Source organism: Alligator sinensis, unplaced genomic scaffold (genome assembly GCF_000455745.1).
Source record: "Alligator sinensis unplaced genomic scaffold, ASM45574v1 scaffold227_1, whole genome shotgun sequence".
In the NCBI taxonomy this organism is placed as follows: Eukaryota; Metazoa; Chordata; order Crocodylia; family Alligatoridae; genus Alligator; species Alligator sinensis.
Window position 1 is genome coordinate 2,835,209 of NW_005841966.1, and position 17,996 is coordinate 2,853,204.

Here is a 17,996-nt window from a genome sequence, read left to right on the forward strand (position 1 = left end):
ACCCAGAACCGTTTGAAAGAAGACCTGACTCCTGACACTAAAGAGAACTTCCTCCCCCACCCCCTTTTCTGCCTGATGTGAAAGAAAAGGTTGCATCTTCAGCTAAATATTTTAGTCCTCATTGGATACAGCACAATTTTTTAATCTACCTGTAAAAATATATATATTTTTCCTTTTTAGAAAGCAAAGGTACTGTTTCAATAATGGAAATGAACAACTCCTTTTTTTGTCAATTATATTGACTTCTAATATGATGCGTAAGGAGAAAATTAGAGTGAACTGGTACAGCAGGATCACATAACACTAACATTTGTTGGATGGAGGATGCATTTTCATTTCAGATATGTAATAGGCATTTGTTGAAAAGTCAAATTTAATATTATATTTACTCAAGTATAATTTTTAAAGAGGGGTACAAATATTTACTAGTTATGGCAGTAGTAGCCTTGTTCATAGCATCTCCAATGTATTTTTGCATTTCAATTCAGTACCTCTGTGTTGGGTATTTTCTACGGACCTAAGATAAGTAGGTGCTTAGTACTTCCTCTACACGTACATCATCTCAGGACTGATGCTGAGTAATTTTAAAGCATTTTAAAAGTGAATGGTTGAGAGAGAGCATAAATGAATGCCTCTTATAGTTGAGATCTGGTCCAAATTTGAATTCTTGTCTTCCACTTTTTGTTTTGTTTTAATTTTTTTGTAGTATGTATTCAGTCCATCTCCCAGTGAAACCAGCAGGAAGACTTTGAGCTGTTTTAGTGAACATTAGTTCAGACAGGAAGTGCACATGAAAATGTCTCGGCAATGGAATTTAACAAAATCCATTTACTTATTTCTTATCTTCAGACAGTTATTCTGTGTTTGCATACTGAAGAGTCTTAAGTAATTTTTATCAGTGTTCATCCATCAGCAGATTAGCAAAATGTGACACTCGTATACTTTGCTCTGACATTCTGTATTTTTGAAAGCAGGTACAGAATCCTGAATTGCCTTACAGGTGTCATGGACTCACTGCATTCCATTGCAAGTCTTTGTGACATCTCTTCATAGCTAAAAATGCCCTATATCTATGCTCAGACATGATTCTACATTTTTATTCAGAAAGATGGAGATACTTGGGAGAGGTAATATTTTGATGATAGGTTTTGGTTTTTTTTTTAAACAAAGAGTAAATAATTGTTTTGCCTTAAACACTAGTTTTTCAGCTTATACTGATCTGCCTTTATCTTTTGTAGATGCTTTCAGAGGACATTTTTATATACTGTTTAGCCAACTCCTATTTGTACCCAGTGAAATTCTGTCCTGTTTCCAAGTAATATATTTTGCCATAATTGGCTTACAGTGTAAATTAGATTTAAATAAATGTTTTTTTCCTAAAGAATTGTACTTTTTTTACTTTAAATGTGTGGGGTTTTTTCTTTGTTTTGTTTTTCAATCACAACTTATGTGAATGAGTTTTTACTGCATCTTGCACAGATCACTTGCGTATCGGGTATGTATTCCATGTAGCTTTTTCTGAAAAAAGAAACCTAGTTCCTTTTCTTTGAAGTATCTGTCCATAAGCATTGGAGAGAGCCAGTGGCAAGTGATCTAGAATACTTTCTATGGTTTTTGCTATATATACATCAAACTTCTCCAGCCTCATTTCTTTCACAAATTTAGAATATTTAACATCTTTCTCTTTCCCATGCCAGGAAAATAACGTGAAGAGTGGTTCAGACTATAGTGCTGAGACTCATGTAAGCATGTATCATTCCTCCTCATGAAGCTTTTTAAAATAAGTGGATAATAGAAAGAGGGGGAGTTTGGGAGATGGACAAATTAAGAGCCAAATTTTCTGTTTTTATTTTTTGTACAGTCTTTCCCATAATGAGTTTATTCAGTTATTGTTAATGGTACCACTGCTGTAGCAACATAAAACTCAGAAAGTATTTTCAGATGCCTAAAGCTGTTCCCGTCGTCTAATCCCAATTGCCAGTGCATGCCAGCGTCTTTCATTACTTCATAATCCAAAAAAGACATCACAGGAACCCACTAGTGCATCCTTTTACTTTAATAGGTGCTGTACAAAATGCTAGCTGCTTCTTCCCCTACTATAACCATTTTCTCAAGGTGTGGAGAAGGTGAAGGGGAGAGTTTTTTACTACTTTGTGAGGTTGTGTGTCCAGGTATAGAGCAGACATGCTGTTAATCCTTGCTTATTAAAACTGAAATGGTTGTTTTGTTTTGTTTTTCTCCTAAGACTGTTTTCTCTCTCCTTTTGTCCTTTCTCTCTCCTGGCAGTTGTCACCCATAAAGCAGGTTTCTTAGCGCCCAGCTTACTGCAGTGACAGCTGAGCAAGAAAAGACAGCTGTGATTTCTACCTTCTGTGATGCTACTTGCTAAGATGGAGGTTACACAACTGTCCTGCTGAGATTCGTTGTGTAGAATATATAGCACTGTTGTACCTTTTTTGCCTCAAAGTTCATCATTCCTCAGTTCATTCAGGAGTCTGTGCTAGTTCAGTGACTGAATTCCTAGTGTCTACTGATGCTTCAAGTGCTGCAAAACTAGTTCCAAAAATATAGTTTAGTGCTATTTTTCTTTAGGGTTTGCTTTATGGTTTAGAACTATCTTTCTATTTGGGATTGGTGGGGCTCCTGGAGTTAGTTAGGACACATGTAGGCAATCCATGCTAACAACAAGCCAGAACTGACCCTGGGACCCCTCACGTAGGTTTGCAGCTGGGAGGGTTCCAGCTATGGGAGGGTGACAGTGTTCTTTTTGTCCTGTGCCTGTTTTGGCACCTAGTTATAGTTAGAGCACAGGTAGGTTAGTGCAGTCCATGCTAATTGTAAGAGAATTCTCTACTTTCTGTTTTCTGGAGAAAAACATTCTGCTAAGACTTCACAAGTGATGCATTAAATTGTGAATGGTTGGAGTATATCAGACAAAACATATCTGTTCCTGTGGAATGCAAATAGATCCAGAAAGAGACCAGTGCTGTTACAGAGGGCTGCTAGAAACATGAAACCTTGATGGCCATAGTTGGCAATTCTAACCGACAAGATCTGGATTTAATTTCTTACCTTGATAATACAAGGTAAAGCAAACACAGTGTTTTCCAGTTATGATGTATTAATTGTTCCTAATTACTCCTCAGAATTACATAAATAATTCAGGTCATAGAATCATATAAAATGAGGGTTGGAGGGGACCTCAGGAAGTCATCTAGTCCAACCTCCTGCTCAAAGCAGACCATCCCCAACTATATCTTCTACTCAAAGCTTTGTCTAGCTGGGTCTTAAAAAAACCTCCAAGGATGGAGGTTCTACAACCTCTCTGGGTAACCTGTTCCAGTGCTTTATTATTCTCCTGGTGAAAGAGTTTTTCCTAATATCTAACTTTCCTTGCTGCAACTTGAGACTGTTGCTCCATGTTCTGTCATCTGCCACCACTGAGAACAGCGTAGCTCCATCCTGTTTGTAACCACCCTTCAGGTACATGACGCTGCTATTAAATCCCTCCTAAGTCTTCTGTTCTCCAGACTAAATAAGCCCAGTTTCCTCAGCCATGTGCCCCAGCCCCCGAACCTTTTCAGTTCATTGCAGGCATCAAAAGAGATTTGTATACAGCAGGCTCCCACTGAACAATTTCTGTGAAAGAAAGCACCCTCAGATCTGTCTATTTTGTTTTAAGATGAAAAGTGCCTACACATAGCTCCATGTACCCTGCCAAATAATTCCGTTTTCTGCCAGCTTGCACTCCTTACCAACCAGCTATGCTTCATACAGATACTAACACCTCCATACAAAAGCCAGACAAAACACGTATCTTACAGTGTATCCTCAAAAGCTGACAAGTCTCAAGCTGTTTTACTTCAGAGTCTGTGTCCTTGCAAATACTCTGCTCCCTTCCTATTAAATGGAGGGAGATCATATATCGGCTCTTCTGTTAATTGGAAGACTGTCATGCGGGGGCAAGAGGGGAAAGGGGGACAGCAAAAGGCAATCTCAAGTAGCTTATTTCCAAGGGGTTATAGTTTTATAACTCAAAACCAGCACTGCTTGAATTTTTTAGAAGATCACCTTTCATCAAGCAAGTCACACTTTTTAATATGGGATACTCCAGTCACCTAATAGGGGATTGTCTTCTGCACCAGTTCTGGCTTCTGAAAGAATTAAAAATGCAACCCCTTGTAGAGTGTGTTACATTAGTGTAAGCTTGAAGTAACAAATATGGGATATGATAGCACGTGGGCATGATTTGAGATGGGGGAAGGAATCAAAGATGATGCATCTTTGGAAACTGGATAAGGAAAGAAAGATATGGAAGTATAGGAGAGTATAAGTTTGTAGGTCATCCATGTAGATAGTAGCTGAAGCTGCATGAATGGGTGGGTGTCAAAATGTGCAGGTTTAATTGGAAGTGAAGAAGTGGGTAAGGACAGTATGCAGGAAACCCTGTGGAGTCACCCAGTATCCACTATAGGAGTGTTCAGAGGGGAACACAAATGGAGGGATGCTGGTACTTCAAAGCTGCTGTTTACAAGCTCAGTGCTTTCTTTGGTTGTGTTATTCCATGTTCAAGATCACTCTTCTACCAATCAACTTGTTCCCTGTATGCTGCAGCAATAGTGCCATGTTTCTCCATTCCCAGGTGCTGGGTCAGAGAATAGCAAAGTACTGTTGTAAGATTTTGTAGTTGTTTTGCTTTAAAGTCAGGATTATTATCCGAGTGAAGGTTGTGCACCTTTTGGTATGATTATATAAACAAACAAACCCATAACTTCATAACTTGGCTTGACCTGTTTCCATTTTGTCCCTAGCCTAACACTAACATCTAAGCTGTGAAATAGCACATGTGGTTAGGCTGAGAGAGACTGGTAAACAATATGTGTAGGTAAACAATGTAAAATTTGCAGTTCTTTACACTTTGCTAGTGCTGTATGCTGATAGGGAAAGAGTTCAATTTTCAGGAAAAATTATTAAAGCAAAGAGACGTTAAATTGTATTATTATTTTAAGAAAAAGAAAACAAAATTTATAGGTTTAAAAAATCTTAAAGAAGTTAAATCTAATTCTGTTGGTATAAGTGTCAATGACCTTAAATACTCTTCTTTTTTTTCTTCTTTTTTGTAGTGCCAGTTCTCTCTATGATTTACTAAGCTCTTTAGTTTCTTTGAACAAAATAAGATTTGGGTGGAGGGTTCCAAAGGAAATCCTATGAACACCAACAATGTCAATTACTTCGTTAGGCGTCCCTTTTGGATTGGATCAAATTCTTATATCTATCTTTTAAAAGAATGGTTTAAAAAAAGGCATTACTAAGTGTTCAGAGGGTAGCTCTTACTCATGTTAAAAAAAAAAATTGTGTTATCGCATTGACTCCATTAGGCTTTTTTGCTAACTAGAACTTTGTGCTGGCTTATGAAAAATGGGTCCAAAGGTGGCTTTCAACTCTTTGAATCATGTAGCCCTTTAAGTTTGTTATAATATGTACCATTATGTATCTGTTATATCACTACAATCATGCTGTAACCTCTCGCAACAGCCTAAGAGTATTGAGGTTTTTTTACCTTTCTTTCTTTTCCTTTATTTATATTTGTCCTTCCTTCTGCTTTCCCATTCCTCTTTTTGTACCCTGTAGAAGTTTTGTTGAAGATCTTGAGACGTAAGCATACCCCAGTTTGAGTAGCACAGGCCTATACAGCATGAACTTGGAAATACCTGTAGTCTTCATGAATACATGCTTATGAAGATTTTATGGTAGGTTACTCACGATGGAGTTAGATCAAAAGGCATTGTAAAGAAATCAAGCGGGGAAAAGTGAAACAATGGTTCATATAAGAAGCATCCCTGGAAATGCTCAAACACAATAGCAAGGTTGATAAGTCTGATGGGAGGAGAGATCAAAAGAAACAGTAAATCATAATAGGACCAGGGGCACAGAAGAAGAGTGAATGGGATGAGTGAGTTGGGATAGCCTGCCAGGGAGTGCCAGTGAAAAGATGACAGGCTGACTCTAAGTGAGAGACAGAGTCAAGGAAGTTTGCTTTGCAAGAATGCAGTCTACCTTCTTAGCCAAGGTGAAGATTCATTGAGGGTGAGTTGGTTAGTTAAGAAGGTGTTAAAAGTTTAGGCTTTTTGTTTCACCCCTTTATCCCAGTACACCTAAAAACCATATACCCTTTGTCTCTTAAATAATGTCTTGTTTTGAAAAGGCTGCCCTGCATTTCTCCAAACATCTGCTAGCTGAATAACTCTTAAGAGAGAGAGGTAGTTAGCTGTGCTAATCTGAAGTCAGGCAGAAGGCAAGGTAGAGATGCACCTTAGAGAATCTCTCTCTACCAGGGCTCCAAGCCAATTTAGACACGTACAAGGAGTCATGGGGAGAAGCTAGGGACCCTGTCTCAGAGCAACAGAGTCACTCTTGGGTTCTCTCTTGGGAATGAAGCGGAGGCCCAAGACCTATTGGTAAAGATGCAGCTGGGATTGTAGCATAGGAAGGAAAAGAAACCAGAGTACATACCCTGATTCCTGGCAAGCTTGTGTTCTGCTTGCTAGTCTATTCCAGTGTCCATACTTTGCTACCAGCGCTGCATCCATACTTTCACTTTGCTGTGCTGGCATAGATATACCTGCCTCTCCCCTCCTTGCCTATACTCGCTGCAAATCCTGTGTATACCTGCCAAGACCAAAGTAATCCGTAATGAATATTCACTGACTTCACTGATGTTACAGCAGACATGACTGAGTAACTAATTATTTCTACAGCCCCTCTCCCCCCAAAAATGTACTGCAGAGGCTGTATTTGCTTTTCAGAAGATGGAAAGATGAGGAATGTTAATAACAACCTTTCTCTAACTTGTGCACCAGCATCCATTTTGTTTAGTTGTTTATAGAGGGTGAATCTCTAATACCCACTTGCCATATGCTGTTGCTATCATAACAATCACTTTCACTTTAATTTGGCAGCTGTCAGCAAGATGGCACTGAGGGAAAACTATAATTATAAAATATTCTTTTCTATTATAATCCAGTCTGTGAGGGACATCGCAGCACCTAAGGTTTCTGATTGCGTGACTGAGTAAAATAGGGGCAGTTTTTATTTAATGTTACTCTGGAAAAATTATGAACCCAAGAAAGTGACAAGTCTTACTTTTATACTCTCTTCACATAAGAATATAGAACTACAAGGGGCTTCCTGGACTGTTGAGTCTAGTCTGCTGCATTTGTAGGCAATCAAACCCTTATACAAGGAGTCCTAAAAAGTTGCCCATTTCATCCCCTCACATATAAGCACAGATACAGAATACTATGAAAATAGAACCAAAAACACCTTTCAGTGAGCCACATGCAAACTGAGAAGACCAGGTCACCACTAACCTCCAGTTCAATGGCAGATAAGTTACTGGTTTAATATGATCAAATAACTCTAGGAAAAGGAAAATGCCTCATGCTACAGAAAAAAGCAAGAACCCCAAAAGGCCCCCCTTGGCTTCTTGATCTATTCTTTTGCACAGGGCTTAACCATTCACAAAGCTAGAAACATGTAAGTTACAGTAGTTACAGCAGATCTGTCTTCTTGCATGTGGCTGGGTCAGAATGTCCTGAACAAAAAATGCTTCAGTGTTGAATTGCTATGTCTATGAATTGTGTGTGCCAGGTGGCTGATGAAGCATAATGACTAGGAACTGACTTAATCCTCAGTTTTCATTCTTGCATGGGAAAGAAGTGCTCTCTTCACTGCTTCACTTTTGTGCTTGTCTCCATTTGTTCAACAGTCTTTGGACTCTGCTTTTTCTGGAATCTAATAGTCACTTTCACCAACAAATCTTAAAGCTCTTCTTTTAGACTTTATTCTTTGTTTAAAGATCCGGAAAATACAGCACAGAGTAGCGAAACGTCCCTTTTTGGGGATGGGGGAGGTTGGGAGTTAGAAAAAAACCCAAATGCAAAAGTACCCATAGAATACATGTTTCTTGACTGACTACTATGGAAAGGAAGAGGATGGAGCGGAGGCTGCTACTAAGAATCTGAGAAATCCCTTCCAGTGCCATGTACAACTTCAAAAAAAAAAACTTGCTAAATTTTGGAAGGGGGGCGAACAAGAGTTAGAAGAGGGAAACAAAGGAATGGGGGGTGGGTTAGAGATGTAGGAAAGCTTAGCTGGAGTCGCAGTGGAACCAAGCAATGAAAGATGAAATTGTGAAGAAGAGAGAATGGAGATTCTTCTTGAGCTGCTCATTAGGGGGAAGCAGGAGATAGCCAATTCCTATTTGTAAGTGCTTAGGTAGGGGAACTTTGAAAAAAAATTATGCCTATAGTACTGTATAAAAAAAGAATATGAGAATTTTTAGCATGTTTCAAAAAGCAGCCTCTTTCTGCTCAGTGATCTCTGTTTTGCAGGATGGTACAGAATGAACTTTGCAAATGAAGAAAATAAGTGCATCTTTGAACAGCCGCTGAAAAGCCAGAACCCTGGGTACAGTTTTCAATTATATGTTTTCTTTTGAAATTTGCTTTGGTTAAATCAAACATTATCAGGCCCTCATTCTCCTTGTAATGTTAATCAGTCACTCGAGAGGCCCAAAACCAGAACATAATGCATTCCCTCACCTTTGTTTTAAAAAAAAAGGCAGAACCCAATATGCAGAATCAAATATCTACAAACTTTTTGGTAATATTCAGATCAGAATCTTAAGTTCACGACTGACCATGTCTGTGAACCTGGTGGACAAAGCCTCCAAAGCACACACCTCCCCCCACCCCCCCAACCCCTTGAATAGTTTGCTCCAAATCTTTGTCTTTGTCTTATCTCTAATTTCACAAGTAAAAATTAATACTTGCATCAGATACACAGGGGTGAAGAAACAGAGTCTCAGTGGGGAAGGTCCTAATTGCTGTATTTACTCAAATCTAAGAGGAGGGTCTTTTTTCCTTCAGTCAGCGTGGCGGAGGGGAGCCTCATATTGGGTCCTAGGGCCTGTCCTGGGGCAGGTGGCAGCTTAGCTCTGGTTTTGGCTCCCGGGCTCAGGCCAGAGCTGAGCTGCTGCCTGCCTCAGGCCAGAGTGGCTTGTTCGGTGGAGGAGACTGCAGGGGAGGGAAAACCTGCAGCCCTACCCCCTCTTTCCCCCACCCCACTTACTTTCTCTCCCTCTGGTCCCTCCAGCTGGGTTGGGCTGCGGCTGGGCAGGGGTGCCAGTGTTGTTCAGTCCCCCAGTCCAGAGTAGAGCTACATCAGAAGGTGGGGAGGGGAGCAGGGGGTGCAAGCTGTGGGTTGGAGCAGGGAGCTGGGAAGCAGGCATGGGGACAAGGGGCACGGCGGCTTGTGGGGGACAGGCAGCAGGGAGGGGGGCAGGCATAAGTGGGGACAAGGGCCCTCACCCCTTGCTGCTGCTTTTCTGCCACAGCAGTGGGGGAGGAGGGGGAACAAATTAGACAATCTTCCACCAATTAGATTATGTACTTGGAAAATTATAGCAAATTTATCATTTTCCCTGTGTAGAATCTAATTACTGCGAGGGGGAGGGGGGGCTGCCTTGGATTCAGGTACATAGGACACCTTATATGAAAGTCATGAGTGTGGTAATTGTTCTTGACTCATACCTTATAACCAGACATCAAGACTTTTTCAAATATTTCCTTTGCAGCAGATAAATGAACAATATTTCCTTTGGAGTGGGGAATGAGCTGAGACCTGTCCTACACACTTTTATATTCTGGAATTGGAGGCTTGACTCTGGGTTTTCTCTTGCTCTGCACGAGGCTTACATGATTATATATAGCAAAACAGCTGAGTAAAATTCTGACATTTTGTTTTATGCCCACTTTGTACAGTCATCTACACCAGTGCAACGTATGGGGCAAGAGATAATTGGGCCTCTTTAGTCTGCTTTGCTAAGTGCTGCTCCATCTGAATGATGAAGCTCCATGTTATGAGAGTGCCTGATATTTGCTAAATGTGTCCTGTTATGAACCTGTGTGTCTTCATCTGTTACGCAGCTGATCCTGTAGCCTGTGCTCTATGCTTTGCAGAATGGGGACTGTGGCTTTGGCCTACTTCCAAAATGAACTAATGACTTCCTTTTCTCTGCCTTCTAAGCTCTCCCTAGAATGCCTCTTAGGATGAAGAGAGAGGAGCACTTTGTGTGCCAAGATGCAGAGGGACAGATTTCTGTCTTCCCCAACACAACTAGAACTCCCTGCCTCCCTTATGGCACTGGATTGTGCCATGCGAAAACGGTGAAGAACCATTTTAAACCATAAACAGGAACTTAAATAGAATTTAAAAAGGTATTATCCTGAAAGTTATTCATGTTCTCTTTCATTGTAGGGTTTATTCCTGTGGCTTAAATTTTTATCAGATTTTTTCCTTCCTGCTACAGATTTGATAAAAAAAAAAAACAAAAAACCACTATCATTATCTTCCATGTTTTTCCCTGTAAGAGCAGTTTTTATTAGGGTCTAAAATCCATTGTAACAACAGAACAGAACATGGAAATGAATCCGTGATTTTGCTTTCATTAAAGGATTTTCTAGGAAAGACACTTGATTTAAGGGTTGAAATCCACAAATTGGATATTGATTTGATACAGGCAGAGAGAAAGTTAAAAACCAGTTACGAGATGCTATCACTTTCTCTGGTACTTGAAAAGCCCATATAATACTTGAATATAGTTTTGTGTGTGAATGAGAGGGGCTGACAGCTAGCATTCCCCTTCCACCCCTCTTAGTTTAGAATCTAGATGGATCCTTTTCTATCTAAAATGCATAGCTCTCAACTGATAAACAAGTTTGTAATTCTGTCCTAAAATTGCAGATATCACTTAAGAGCTAGCAAATTGCCAGACAGTTGAAGAAAATGCATGGTGGTGTTGACAATTAAGTCCTTTGAAGCACTTCATGCTATCATCTTACTGCACATTCCTGGGCTTTTTCTTTTTTAGAAGCAGATATAATAGGATGACTGGATGACTCAGTGAAGTAGTATAGAGTTACAGAGCTTTTCTCTGTAATATCTGTACAGATATTAGAAAGAGGTTTATGACTTTCAGGCCTATATTTTGTATCCTGCTTAGGCTGATAACAGTAGTGTGCAGAAGTTTTATTAAAACCTCTAAGCTCCTTAAAACACGGCTAATTTTAGGGGCAGATAGACATTCGTGTGCCTGTGTGTAGACAAAGAATATGTTGTTTACATTAAAATGTGATTGCGTCCGGCCAGGCCCTCGGCTGATGCCAAAGCTACACTGGCTTACATCATTGGAGCTACACTGATTTGCTCCAACTGAGTATGTGGCCCTGAACATTGTGATTTCATTCTGGTTTCCAAATGAAATTTTGTTACCAAGTATTGAAGGATTCAGTTTGTCTAAGTCCTATAAAACTGGAGCAACCAAAACTCTCAGGCAAAAGGAACAAAACTTTCTGGTTTCAATTTGAGCTCTGGATTTATTTCAAAACCAAAAAACAGAGTGTATTTGAATGCACTGAAACAGGCATAAAAGTTTAATGAAACTCATGGAAACCTAAACTTGAAAATGCCTCAAAGCTTTGAAAATAATTTGAAAAAGGCTTTACAGTTCACAAAGTATTTTGGCGTATGTCAGATGAATCCAATTACTCATGGGCCATGACCAAACCACTGTTCCAGTTTGCCTTAGATTGGCATACTTCTTGTCTGATGTCAGGTACAGAAACTAAAAACACATTTTACTGTTAGAGCAGATCCCCCTCGGTGTAAAGACATATTTCCAGGAAAAAAGAACAAAAATAGAACAAGGTAGTGTGGGCAATGGCCAACTTCATCCATATATGAATAAAGGAAGACTTCAGACTGTTGAGCCATCTGTGCATTAGACATACTTTCTTTTTTTTTTTAAGAGTATCCAAAGTATATAATCAGATTATAGGTACATATATTGGAAATACTGGCAGAGTCTCAATACAGTGATCTTAATACTGGTCTTAAAATAATACGCTGTGAATGAATAGTTTTCCTTTTTTGTATGGCAAAGGAAAAAGTGCTGCTTGTAAAGAAATGTAATTAGATATTCTACATGTCTTCAGCTCAGTGGGAACTGTAAAAAAAATGGTTGAGACAAAGACAGAAAACAAATAGCCCTCCAGAAATTCTACCCTTTTATAAGCAATCACAAGGGACAAGAAATAAAGCAAATGCTGTACAATTCCTCACACTTTTCGTGAGAGAGTCTCTATATAAAGGCAACCATCACTTGCAAAAATTAAATGCCATGCTAAAATAAATGAAGGTTTGTCTGTCTTGGCATTTGGATACAATCATCCCCCTGGCATCTGTGTGTGTGTGTGTGTGTGTGTGTGTGTGTGTGTGTTACAAATTCTGAAAGCAGCACATTTAACATATCTTTTTCTTTCTCTCCTGATGCTAGTCAGTGAAGATTTATTAATTGTTGGGAAGCAGGGTCAAAGTTAGCATTTCAGCAGCTGCAAAGGTGGATGAAGGCTGCAGCAGAATGAGATTCCCAGTTGTCTTGTTCTCCTTGCCTTTGGATCAAGGTCCCATTCTGTCAAGAGCCATGTGAAAGCTGATGTGCAGCAGCTTCTCCACAATAAAAGAAGTCACACGCAGGCATCTTCTGTGCTGGCACATTTCTTAAGCCCTTTGACCAGCCAGTGGTGACAGGAGCAGGATTGTGAGGTCTGGAAGCTCCTAGTCATGAACTGGCAGGAAGACGGCAGTTATAGAAAAGATCATCTAACACTTGGATGAGACAAGAGTATGATTTGGCAACTGTAACTGTGACTGAGCAGCCCTCTTCAGAATCTGCTCTTCTCACACCACACGGGGAGGTGGCTAGAAAAGGTGCCCTAAACATAGCCTGTCTAATACAGTATTCCGTATTTCTTCCTGACTGGATAACTGTGTCACCTTTACCGTGGTCAAAAATACCAATGAGACACATCATTATTTTAGGGACCTGGAACATCAGGACTCTCATGGACAACCCTAATACTGAATGCCCAGAGCGCCCCATTGCAATCATGGCCTGAGAGCTCGGGTGACACAATACTGACATAGCTGCACTGAGTGAGACCCGGTGAGTGGGAGATGGACTGCTGAAAGAACATAGAGGTGGCTAAACCTTCTTCTGGAAGGATATACAGGAAGGAGAAGCAGATCTTCAGGCAATTGTCAATGTCTTTATTGAGGTATACAAAAAAATTGGACTGACGCAACCTTTGAAAGACTAGGGTCCTCCACCAACAAGCTCCTAATGAACAGTCCTCAGCTCTGGTAATCCAGATTCACAGTGAGACTCTGGAGAATGATGTTTCCCATACCTTAGAACCCAGCTGTCTCAGAAGGCTGACATCAAAGAAATCCAACATTGCCTCAAATGTGCAAGTGCAGTCTTTGGATGCCTGAAGAAATGAGTGTTTGAAGATCGCAACATCAGATCTGAAACCAAGCTCATGGTTTATCAAGTGGTCTTAATCCCCAGCTTGCTATATGGAGCTGTGTCATGGACAACGTACAGGAGACATCTAAAGTTGTTGGAGAAGCACCATCAACGCTGCCTGTGGAAGATCTTCTGAATCCAGTGGGAGGACAGATGCACCAATGTTAGCATCCTCCTGCAAGCAAACACCATGAGTTTTGAGGTGATTGATCATCAGACATCAACTTCATTGGGCCAGCCGTGTCATCTGCATGTCTGACTCCAAGCTCCTGAAGCAAGTTTTATTCTTCTAGCTCAGCCAAGGCATTCACTCAAGAGGAGGATGGAAAAAGCACTTCAGAGATGTCCTCAAGGCCAACTGAAAATGCAATATTGATGTCCGTTCTTGGGAGATTATTGCCCAGGATCACCCCAAGTGGAGGAACAGTTTGCTGCAGGGATCTCAGTACTTTGAAACCTCACAACAACAGATGGAAAAGCGGGAGCAGTTTATTGCAAACCAAATCAAGAATCCAGCGCCACCCACCCCACATGGAAACACATGTCCAAGCTGCAATAGAGCCTGTTGATCCCAGATAGGCCTCATCAGCTGTCGTCAGATAAGACAATCATAGAACATGATCATCCTAGACTGAGAGAGATTGCCGAAGAACTAAGAAGCTTTACCTATTGTCAGGTTAGGGTGTTAGATCTGTGTTGTGTCAGGGTTGATGGTAATCTAATATAGAGTTTAGATTATGTTTTGTATGGGATGATTTGGATAGGGATGATCCTACCTCAGGCAGGGCATTGGGCTAAATGAATTCTGGAGGTCTCATCCAGCCCCACTTCTCTATGATTCATTATTCTATGACATGTTTGCCCACACATTCTTTTATGGTGAAGCAGAAAAGTCGCTCATCCGTAGATATACTACCACTTATCACAAAATTTAATACTGATTTTGACAGACATACCAAAGATAAATCTCATAGATTATGTTTCTATCTAAAATAAATAAAATGGGAAAGCAATGCCTGTTTATCTGGGAGTATGTCCACCTCTGATCATGCTAAGAAGCCCTGCAGTGAAGTATGTCATATCCATTCTGGATATGGTACAGCATGAAAAATTGTAATGTGGTATCTGCTATGAACCATTCAATGGCTTCCACTCTTATGCAGGTTCATTGTAATGTACCTAGTGCCACGGTAGCTATATTTTTTGTAGTAGGGTTGGAGTAGTGTTGTTGCTGTGATGGTCTTGGAAATATGCAAGAAATAAGTGTATTCTGGTGATCTTTTATTGCCCTGAAAAAGGGGGCCTTGTGCCCAAAAGTTATCACCTCTCCCACCTATACAGTTGGTTATATTTTTTCTTCATTTGGCACACATGTAGCAGTAGGAAATAAGTTGCTCCTGCACAAGTTGTGCTTTATGGCTCATCCCAAGCTATTGGCTCACTGGAAGGGTAACTGCAATAGCCTGGTGTTAGTGTTATGCTGCTATGCTCATCGTTTTTCCTTCTGACATCATAAATTCCTCTTGGGATACACACAAAATTTTGGAACTTGATTGTCAAATGTATTCATTCACACACACTAACTTTTTAAAGTTTATTTCAGTTATCTGAAGACATTTGGAACGTCAAATCCTCTTTTGTAATCCATTACAGATTAATAAAGATCACAAAGGTTAAAAAACTCTACACAGACATGTTTAAGAGCCAGAGCAATCACTGTCATTGATTGAGGATAGAAAAGACCTCAGAGTATACAACCTTTCTTCTGACAAAGGCATGAGACAACTTTCAAAGCCGTTCATTCTACCATGATGAATATCCTGTCAATCTGTTATGTGATTTACTTCAGAAAAGAACCACCCTTTCTCATTTGAAGACTATGTGAAAAACTTCTGTTCCTAGCAGTGACTCCTGTCACAAACTGGCTCCATAAACCACTTATAGTCACCAGATTGTTACAAAGGGACCCAGCTGGTCTCAAACTTCCATGCTAACTAGGACAGGTAGCATTTAAGTATTATTTCTTTAGGATCCACTTCCCAGGCTTAGACCACATGTCTGAGCCCTTTCTTGGAAGTAGTGCATCACTTCTTAATTGCCCTAGGTACTGAAGCCAGTTTTTGAGACCTGAGCTACCCCAGACTTTTCCCTTGGTGGTAGGTACTTCAGATGACCTCATGCCCCTTTGAGGACAGCATGACATTAAAACAGGAACAGGGATCTTGTGAAGGAATTTCTTAGCCTGCAGTAACTTGGCTTTTAAGGCACTTCAGAATTACAGATGTTTGAAAATAACAAAATATTTGAGAGGTACTCTCCCTTGTCTGAATTTATCCCTTTCTATCTATGTTTATCAGAATTTTGTGTTTGTCAGTGTCCTTCCTGCCATCTTTTTCCTGCAAGCTCTTCCTTTATGAGTAGTTCCTTGGTCAGAGCAGGGTCCTGTCTCTGTGCCATGTGCTCAAATAATTGAGCTCACACCCTCTCCTTTGTGTCTCCAGTGTAGAAAAGCAATTGATTCAGAGTATTTGAAAGTATAAAGCACTCGGACAGTAGTATTGGTGCCTCTACTGCTAGGTTCTTCAATGAGAAGTGTTGCAACCCTAAGCCCACAGATTCTGGTTACTGCTGCCAAAACCAAGTTTCTTGTTTTAAAATCTTTCACCTCTTCCTGTACTTATTATTTCCAAACACCTGCCCTCTGTAGCAGATGCCTGCTGACATAGATGGCTGGTGCTTTTCCAAGATTGCTGCAAAAATACTCAGCTAGCTCAACTCTACTCCAGACTTGAATATCAACTCTGCACTTAAAATTAAAAAACAATAAAAGATCTCACTGACTAGAGGCATCTCCTTACCTTTTCAAGCTCCTTCTCTCAGTTTTCATATCTACCTAACTTGGTCTTTGTGGCTGCCTGTACACATGCTCTGATGTATTCTAATTAGAATGCTGCAACATCACGTGTATTAAGCCCCCACACATTTGAAAATGGCTGTGGTGCACTTCAACTAAACCTCATTGAATGAGCTTTAGATAAAGTGTCCCATGGCCATTTTGAAATGTGCAGGGGCTTAATACACGTGATGCTGTGGCAGTTTAATTAGAGTGGCTGCCTGGAAACCTCTCTAATTAAAATGTCATTGTCCCCCCTCCCCCTCCCTTCCTTTCTCTCCTCCACCTCTGAGCATATGTATAGGCAGCCAGTGTTGCATTTCTCATGGTTTGGATGTCTATAGCCTCTAATGGTCTTGTAAGTCCATTCCTGGTACCATTGCCAAGGTAGTGGAAACTGACCTCCATCTTGTGAGCCTCAACTTTCTCTTCTACTGATTGTGGCAACTGTTGGCATATTAAGTAACACTCCATTTTGGTTCCTAACAGTCAAATGGGCCTTTTATAGAGTTGTCAGATGCTAAACAGTGTCTTTGATAGAACCACAGGCTTTTACTTCCTGAATCCCTATTCAGAAACCAACATTAACTTACCGCATTCTCTTAAACATTTCAAATACATTTTGCTAGGCAGGAAGGCTGTAGAATAGTCTTCCCATGGAAAAGTTGGAATTACTGCAGTCTTTGTGTAATCCCATCAGCATACAGCAAAAAATGGATTTCAAATCTGATATGGTTGTACCCTACTTTTATTATAACATCCACTGGTGATTCCAGCAGGCTGACCAATTATACTAACTCTGAACCTCATCAGGCCACTTTTGCCTGAGCAGAAGGGGTGGATTCCCAAGACTGGAATAATGGGAGCAAGGTATTTGGTATATATTTGTGTGCAACAGTGAGCTAATGAGAGATTACTTCCCGTTTTTGCATAGAATTGTGAGATCCTAGAACTGGCTCTGGCCAGGACATAATTCATCGTTTCATTACTGTTATTGCCTGGAAGTTTATCTTAACTTTATAATTTCCTTTTGGCAAGATTACAAATCCTAAATCATTTCCCTTGACCCTCTTGTGGAACTAATTAGCAGTTTTTTTTAACTCCTGACCTTAGTTCCCAGTGGAGAGGAGAAAGGTTCATTATAATGCTTTGCTTAGCAAGTAGGAATTCTCATCTGGTCCTTAGATGTCATATTTTAGTAGAGAAGGACATGGACTCTGTTAGGTTTGCTTATCAACTGCCCAGCAGTATTGCCACAGCATTGAGGTCTACTCTTTCCTTCATCTAAGGCTGAGTGATCTTAACCCCTAAAGTATTAAGAAGAAGTTTATTTACTGATAAAATGGATCTTTATGCCATTTTTCCCAGCTGCATCTTTAAAGTGCAGTTGTCAGAGCAAAAATTTTCCCTCTACTACTGTGTGTCACCATCTCTTTCTATTGTACCCCATCATCCCTTACTTAATACACATTAATGCATAATGCTATTATAACATTACTCTTATGCTGCCATAATGCTATGAATAAAAATATACATTTTTTAAAATTCACTAAATAAAACATTGCATGTAAATGGTGCCATTCATATGGCCACCTTTAGTGCCATAGTGACACACCAGCATTACAGATGATGACACTAAGGCTTACCACAGCTCAATAAAACAAACCAGCAGTA

At 40.2% G+C, this 17,996-nt stretch overlaps 1 protein-coding gene across 1 annotated transcript in view; it reads left to right on the forward strand.

Annotated features, from left to right (window-relative positions):
* Positions 1–1,769, forward strand: part of PRRC1 (proline rich coiled-coil 1) — a 31,484-nt gene extending 29,715 nt beyond the window's left edge. Inside the window, exon 10 of the mRNA XM_006020732.3 lies at positions 1,698–1,769. Within this exon, the coding sequence (XP_006020794.1) occupies positions 1,698–1,769 (72 nt within the window). The remainder of the gene's footprint in view (positions 1–1,697) is intronic.
* The last annotated feature ends 16,227 nt before the right edge of the window (positions 1,770–17,996 follow it).